At 34.2% G+C, this 8,450-nt stretch overlaps 1 protein-coding gene and 1 long non-coding RNA gene across 3 annotated transcripts in view; one reads left to right on the forward strand and one right to left on the reverse strand.

Annotated features, from left to right (window-relative positions):
- Positions 1-1,019: 1,019 nt before the first annotated feature.
- Positions 1,020-8,450, forward strand: part of LOC133640379 (protein YIPF7-like) — a 12,935-nt gene continuing 5,504 nt past the window's right edge. Inside the window, exons 1-3 of one of the 2 annotated variants that reach the window (XM_062033769.1) lie at positions 1,020-1,065; positions 2,621-2,744; positions 5,864-5,961. In XM_062033769.1, the coding sequence (XP_061889753.1) occupies positions 1,047-1,065; positions 2,621-2,744; positions 5,864-5,961 (241 nt within the window). In that variant the 5' untranslated portion in view covers positions 1,020-1,046. Of the gene's footprint in view, positions 1,066-2,617; positions 2,745-5,863; positions 5,962-8,450 lie in introns of both variants that reach the window. The other variant, XM_062033768.1, reaches the window with a different exon arrangement.
- LOC133640380 (uncharacterized) lies at positions 2,666-6,040 on the reverse strand. Its single transcript, XR_009824127.1, has 3 exons — positions 5,908-6,040; positions 4,705-5,037; positions 2,666-2,730 (listed from the first exon to the last, which is right to left on the reverse strand). It is a non-coding gene; the product is annotated as an uncharacterized LOC133640380 (long non-coding RNA).

An 8,450-nucleotide genomic window follows, 5' to 3' on the forward strand; every position in this document is an offset into this window, starting at 1 on the left:
TCCATGTTCTGGACGCAAACACTGATACGAGACGACTCGCAATCCAAGATTGCAAGTTGTCCCATGCACAGATAGAAAAGTACAACTTCAGCACAATTTATAATAACTATAGCAACGGCCTTTAAGCATAACATAATTATTCTAACGGGTGTCCAAAGCGTGGTCCGGGGGCCACTTGCGGCCCGCAGATCATTATTTAACGGCCCGTGGCACATTCTAAATAAATAAATAAAAAAGTGGAATAAAAGAGCGTACAGGTTGAAGAAGAAGTTGCAATGTTGACTTAAATAACACAAAGCTGCCATACAAGCAGGGGGTCGTCGGAAGCTGCCATGTTTTGAAGATGGTGCCGAGAACCACCACAACGGCTGCGATGGCGGAAGAAGGCTGCAGCAGAAAAGGGTCCCCAGTCGTCTTGGACTCCATGCCACTGGACCCTGACCCGCATCTGTCAAGAATGGTGTGGTGACTGTCAGTGCACCAGTCTCCCCACGTCAAACAAAGTCACGCACAGGCATCCTCCATAAAGGGATACACCCCTCGCTTCGAGTGACCGCCGATGACATCGTGGGATTTTTGGAAATATTAATCGTACATCATACAGAGGGTGAAAGTATTCACAAAATATGATAAGTCACTTTCTGTTCATGGTGTTGCTACACCTTCTTCACCTTCCTCGTGTTGGGTGTGCGCCACCATAGTTGTCCTGGAGGCCAGTGGCTGCACAAACACAATCCTAAAACCTAATAAAAGTAAATAAACAGTCATGTAAAAACGACAATATAACAGTAAAAAAAACATATTTACACTGATTCTACAAACATGCAGTAGTTAAAATAAGTATCAAGTTGATAACTCGGAGCAGTTTTTACATGAAAAAGTGTTCCATACAGAGTGGATTCACTAATGCCTCAAAGTGAAATGATGCATTTGAGTATCAGGCGGGAGCAGTTGTGCCAGAGCAAAAATAGCCGACTATTAATAGACCTCCTCGCACGCAGACTCACTCTGACAGAAACACCACTGCAGTGCAGACAAGACTCTCTATGCCGCACAATACAACAGGTGAGCTGTTTGACGCACAGACTCTAGTCTACACACAGACTCTAGTCTACACACAGACTCTAGTCTACACACATACTCTAGTCTATGTTGTTTGACGCACAGACTCTAGTCTACACACAGACTCTAGTCTACACACATACTCTAGTCTATGCTGTTTGACGCACAGACTCTAGTCTACACACAGACTCTAGTCTACACACATACTCTAGTCTACACACATACTCTAGTCTATGCTGTTTGACGCACAGACTCTAGTCTACACACAGACTCTAGTCTATGCTGTTTGACGCACAGACTCTAGTCTACACACATACTCTAGTCTACACACATACTCTAGTCTATGCTGTTTGACGCACAGACTCTAGTCTACACACAGACCCTAGTCTACACACATACTCTAGTCTCTAGTGGTTAAGAGGAGAGTATATTTACAGCTAGAATTCACCAACTCAAGTATTTCATACATATATATATATATATATATATATATATATATATATATATATATATATATATATATATATATATATATATATATATATATACACATATATATATATATATATATATATATATATATATATATATATATATATATATATATATATATATATATATATATATATATATATATATATATATATATGTGTATGAAATACTTGAGTTGGTGAATTCTAGCTGTAAATATACTCAAGTATTTCATACATATATATATATATATATATATATATATATATATATATATATATATATATATATATATATATATATATATATATATATATATATATATATATATATATATATATATATATATATATATGTGTATGAAATACTTGACTTTCAGTGAATTCTAGCTATATATATAGTCATTTTATTATACATATAAATAAAATAAATACTTAAATTTCAGTGTTCCGGAGGCTATCCAGTAGATGGCAGTATTGTCCTGTAAAAATAACTTCTCCGTTCATGATGAGTATATCATTTCGGCCACCGTGTTCAATGGAGAAGTCTGTTCTACAAAATGTACAGGCAACATAATTACATACACCTTCCCCTTCCAACTGTCCTGGATGAACTGAAATTCTTGTTTCCATTCGTTTTGGAACTTGCAAGCGTATTTCTTCATCTTGCTCGTCGACGGCGTCGCCATGTCTGTAACTTCCTCGTTCTTCTGCTTCGTCTCCTTGTTGTGTGCGCAGTTGTGCACTCTACTCTCTAAAAGCCCTAGATGTTATGACGTCATTGGGCAGGCAAGCTGTTTATATTGTGGGAAAGCGGACGTGAGAACAGGCTGTCCCCACTCAGGTCCGCATTGAGCTGGAGGGGGCGTGGCCTCCAGCTCCGGCTGAATACCGGGAGTCGCCCGCTAAAAACGGGAGGGGTGGCAAGTATGGTTAAGCTCAGTCTAGGGTGTACCCAGCCCCAAGTCAGCTGGGATAGTCTCCAGTTTAGTAATGGGTTTAAGCAGTATTAAAAAAATGTGTTTAGTTAAGAAAACAGCGCTAATAAAAGTTTCAATCAATCAAAGTTTGTGTTTTACCTCAAGCAGACAACATGGGAGACTTCCAGCAGTTGGAGCAGGACTTCTACCAGACCGGGTACTACTTGGACCAGCATGGCCGCGCCGTGGCCTTGGACTATGACCAGTCTGCAAGTGATCTTTATAGCAACCAGTCAGTATTTGTTGTGCTACATCAATCATCTTTTAGTCATCACAGTCCATTTCAAAACATGTCCGGCTGAGGAACAACAAAAAATGCCGGTTTATCTGAAATGAGATGGACTATACGTTGTACACGGTGCTAAATTAACTGAATTGCGAACAGTTAGCACGCCGGCCAAATAGCGTCAAGTAACAAAAAAATATGAGCAAAGTTAGTTTTTGAAAAAAAAAAGCTAGCATGCTAACAGTACAATGCTGACATGCTAATAATAGCATGCTTACAGTTAGCATTTGTGAAATACCCAAAATATATGACACTATACATGCTAAATTAGACAAGAAAGCTAGCATGCTAATAACAACATGCTGAAATGCTACCTGTAACAAGTACCGGAATAGATTACGCTGAGGTGTGCACTTAAATGTTGTTTTTTTAATGCTAGCATGCTAACATTAGCATGCATCAAGTACCAACATACGACAGAGGTGTTTACCTCTATTGAATTTAATTTAATTTGACACATGATGAACACATTACTGATGTTTTCTCCCCTCCTAAAAAATATAATTTAATTTAATTTAATTTAATTTTTATAAAAAATATAATTTCACCCCGAAAAGAACCATTATGTGGGATAATTGATACTGATGTTTTCTCCCCTCCTAAAAAATATAATTTAATTTAATTTGACACATGATGAACACATGATGACATTTGACACATGATGAACACATTACTGATGTTTTCTCCCCTCCTAAAAAATATAATATCATTTAATTTAATTTAATTTTACACATGATGAACACATTACTGATGTTTTCTCCCCTCCTAAAAAATATAATTTAATTTAATTTAATTTGACACATGATGACATTTGACACATGATGAACACATTACTGATGTTTTCTCCCCTCCTAAAAATTATAATTTAATTTTATTTAATATAATTTCATTTAATTTGACACATGATGAACACATGATGACATTTGACACATGATGAACACATTACTGATGTTTTCTCCCCTCCTAAAAATTATAATTTAATTTTATTTAATATAATTTCATTTAATTTGACACATGATGAACACATGATGACATTTGACACATGATGAACACATTACTGATGTTTTCTCCCCTCCTAAAAAATATAATTTAATTTAATTTAATATAATGTAATTTAATTTGACACATGATGAACACATGATGACATTTGACACATGATGAACACATTACTGATGTTTTCTCCCCTCCTAAAAAATATAATTTAATTTAATTTAATATAATTTAATTTGACACATGATGAACACATGATGACATTTGACACATGATGAACACATTACTGATGTTTTCTCCCCTCCTAAAAAATATAATTTAATTTAATTTAATATAATTTAATTTGACACATGATGAACACATGATGACATTTGACACATGATGAACACATTACTGATGTTTTCTCCCCTCCTAAAAAACATAATTTAATTTATATTAATTTAATTTAATTTAATTTTTATAAAAAAATATAATTTCACCCCTAAAAGAAGCATTATGTGGGATATTCGAACACATTACTGATGTTTTCTCCCCTCCTAAAAAATATTACTGATGAACAGATTACATGATGAACATGATGAACACATTACTGATGTTTTCTCCCTTCTTAAAAAATATAATTTAATTTAATTTTATTTTATTTTATTTTTTATAAAGAATATAATTTCACCCCTAAAAGAAGCATTATGTTGGATATTCGAACACATTACTGATGTTTTCTCCCCTCCTAAAAAATACTTTATAATTTAATTTAATTTAATTTGTATAAAAAATATAATGTCACCCCTAAAAGAACCATTAAGATGGGAATAAATACCTACACATTTAGGTAAAAAAAAAAGCTACAATGCTATGGTTGGCATGCTAACAGGTATCATTTGTCAAGTAGTAAAATATTAGACGTTAAGGTGTATACCTGCTAAATATTATATTGGAATGCTGCGGGGGGCGTTCAAAAAATGAGGAATGTTCTCCTCCACGTGGAGAGGAGCCAGATCAGGTGGTTCGGGCATCTGGTCAGGATGCCACCCGAACACCTAGGGCACGTTCGAGGCCACGGAGAAGACCCAGGACACGTTGGGAAGACTACGTCTCCCGGCTGGCCTGGGAACGCCTCGAGATCCCCCGGGAGGAGCTGGACGGAGTGGCTGGGGAGAGGGAAGTCTGGGCTTCTCTGCTTAGGCTGCTGCCCCCGCGACCGACCTCGGATAAGCGGAAGAAGATGGATGGATGGATGGATGGTGTATACCTGCAAAATATAACATTAGAATGCTGACAAATGTGCCGCGGGGTGTTAAAAAAAGAGGAATCTGCACACCTCTCTTTGAAATCTTCTCAGGTTTAAGCCAACATGGTGGTAGAAATACCAAATATGACATAATCACTTTCAGATAACGTTAGCCAGGGAATGTAACCAATTACAACTGGTTATGTATAATCAGTTGTGGCGGTATAGCTCGAGAGCTAGAGCGGCCGTGCCAGCAACTTGAGGGTTCCGGGTTCGATCCCCGCTTCCGCCACCCTAGTCACTGCCGTTGTGTCCTTGGGCAAGGCACTGTACCCACCTGCTCCCAGTGCCACCCACACTGGTTTGAAGGCAACTTAGATATTGTCTTTCACTATGTAAAAGTGCTTTGAGTCACCAGAGAAAAGCGCTATATAAATATAATTCACTTCACTCTAATTAAGTGTGATTAATGACATTTGATCAATACTGAAAATGTTGTGTTCATCTGATATCAAGTCAATCCGGGGCCACTATGGCAGATTTTGATAACAATACATTTTACTTGATGATTTGAAATTAAAACATAATATTAATTAAAAAAACAAACATCACTAGTTTAAACAATTAAACAACTCATCTTTGAGAAATGTCTGAATACAATACAGTATGATAATAATGATAATGTAACAATATCAACATCATTTGTGATAAGAGAGAACTTAAAGATATCAAGCTGATACTGATACTGATACCACCATAGACATTTGGATCGATCCGCCCACTCCTAATGGAATAAACACCTTAGCGGTTACTTTTTGCATTTATTGATCTTCTATGTTGTTTTCAGTGGACCAGATGTTCCAGAACCTTCAACGGAGCTCTTCTACCAACCTGCTCAGGGCAAAGAAGCACATTTTCCAGATGTGGAGCCTCCACTTCTTCAAGGTAAATAAAAAGCAGCGGTCGTGTTCAAACAGGATTTAGCGAGAGTAGAGTCAACATAGTTTCAGAGGCGGTGGCAAACATGGCGCCCTGTAGTCACGTGAGGAGCTGTTGACCAATCGGAGAGAGTATTGCCGGACAATCTCTGAAATGATTGGTCAAGAAGCCCCTCACGTGAATACAAGGCGCCATGTTTGCGACCGCCCCTGAAACTGAGGTGACCGAAGTGACCGAAGTCTCTGTAGAGACTGTGGCCGTCAGTGTTAGACCACCACCTGGTGGCCACATAGTGGTGTTGCAAGGTCGAGGATAGAAAAACCTTCTGGTAAATTTAATTAAAAAAAAAAAAAATTTAACCCCGAAAATAACCATTATCTGGGATATTCGAACACATTACTGATGTTTTCTCCCCTTCTAAAAAATATAATTTAATTTAATTTAATTTATTTTTTATAAAAAAAATATAATTTCACCATTAAAATAACCATTATGTGGGGTATTCGAACACATTACTGATGTTTTCTTCCCTCCCAAAAAATATAATTACATTAAATTAAATTAAATTACATTTAATTTAATTTAATTTTTATAAAAAATATAATTTCACCCCTAAAAGAACCATTATGTGGGATATTCGAACACATTACTGATGTTTTCTCCCCTCCTAAAAAAATATAATTTAATTTAATTTAATTTAATTTAATTTAATTTAATTTGACACATGATGACACATGACGATATTTGACACAAGATGAACACATTACTGATATTTTCTTCCCTCCTAAAAAATTAAATTTAATTAAATTTAATTTAATTTAATTTAATTTAATTTAATTTTTATAAAAAATATAATTTCACCCCTAAAAAAAACATTATGTGGGATATTCGAACACATTACTGATGTTTTCTCCCCTCCTAAAAAAATATAATTTAATTTAATTTAATTTAATTTAATTTAATTTAATTTAATTTAATTTAATTTAATTTGACACATGATGACACATGATGATATTTGACACATGATGAACACATTACTGATATTTTCTCCCCTCCTAAAAAATGTAATTTAATTTAATTTAATTTAATTTAATTTAATTTAATTTGACACATGATGACACATGATGAACACATTACTGATGTTTTCTCCCCTCCTAAAAATATAATTTAATTTAATTTAATTTAATTTAATTTAATTTGATTTAATTTAATTTAATTTAATTTAATATAATTTAATTTAATTTAATTTAATTTAATTTAATTTGACACATGATGACACATGATGACATTTGACACATGATGAACACATTATTGATGTTTTCTCCACTCCCAAAAAATATGATTTAATTTAATTTAATTTAATTTAATTTAATTAAATTTAATTTAATTAAATTTAATTTAATTTAATTTGACACATGATGACACATGATGACATTTGACACATGATGAACACATTACTGATGTTTTCTCCCCTCCCAAAAAATATGATTAAATTAAATTAAATTAAATTAAATTAAATTAAATTAAATTAAATTAAATTAAATTAAATGTAATTTAATTTAATTTAATTTAATTTTTATAAAAAAATATAATTTCACCTCTAAAAGAACCAAAATTGAGATTTTAGACTTATAAATGCATCAAATTGTGAAAATAACAGTAGAAGTAAGACATGTTACTGTTAGACTGTTAATGCACATATTCTTGTCTCAAGGTGTCAGTCATTAGCACAATATGCAATCATTTACTTTAAAAAAAAAAAAAAAAAAGGTTGGATGCAGACTTTGTCTCCATCATGCTCTTAAACTGAAAAAATAACCGCTAAAACTACATTGTGTTCCAGTGTAATGTAATCATAATATACAGTATAAGAGTAATGCAAGTCAGCATTTAAAAGGATGTAAACTTATGTTTCTCAGTATTGCAGTAATTGGAAGGTAAATTCATAAACAGAAAGACATCGACTCAAATTTTTAACATTTTTGTAAGCAAATTCCTGTCCTTTTGTTCTTTTTTTTTTAAATATATATTTTTATTTTTAGTACATTGAAAAATTAAAAAAATTTAAAATGAAAAAATACAATAATATCATGGGGTATTATCTGTAGAATTTTTGCCGCCCCCCGCCCTTAAACCTGTGCAGTCCAGTCTATGCAGTCCATAAAGCCAGAAGTGGTCTCACTTTGAAGCTGTCACAGACTCACACTACAAGACCTCAGTCAGTTACCAGAACAGTTTCCAGAACACATGTCTATGCAGTCCATGAAGCCAGAAGTGGTCTCACTTTGAAGCTGTCACAGACTCACACTACAAGACCTCAGTCAGTTACCAGAACAGTTTCCAGAACACATGTCAATGCAGTCCAGTCTATGCAGTCCATAAAGCCAGAAGTGGTTTCACTTTGAAGCTGTCACAGACTCACACTACAAGACCTCAGTCAGTTACCAGAACACACCTCAAACTGCAACCATGACAACGCACTCTTCTATTTCTCC

This window comes from Entelurus aequoreus, linkage group LG23, assembly GCF_033978785.1.
Source record: "Entelurus aequoreus isolate RoL-2023_Sb linkage group LG23, RoL_Eaeq_v1.1, whole genome shotgun sequence".
In the NCBI taxonomy this organism is placed as follows: domain Eukaryota; kingdom Metazoa; phylum Chordata; class Actinopteri; order Syngnathiformes; family Syngnathidae; genus Entelurus; species Entelurus aequoreus.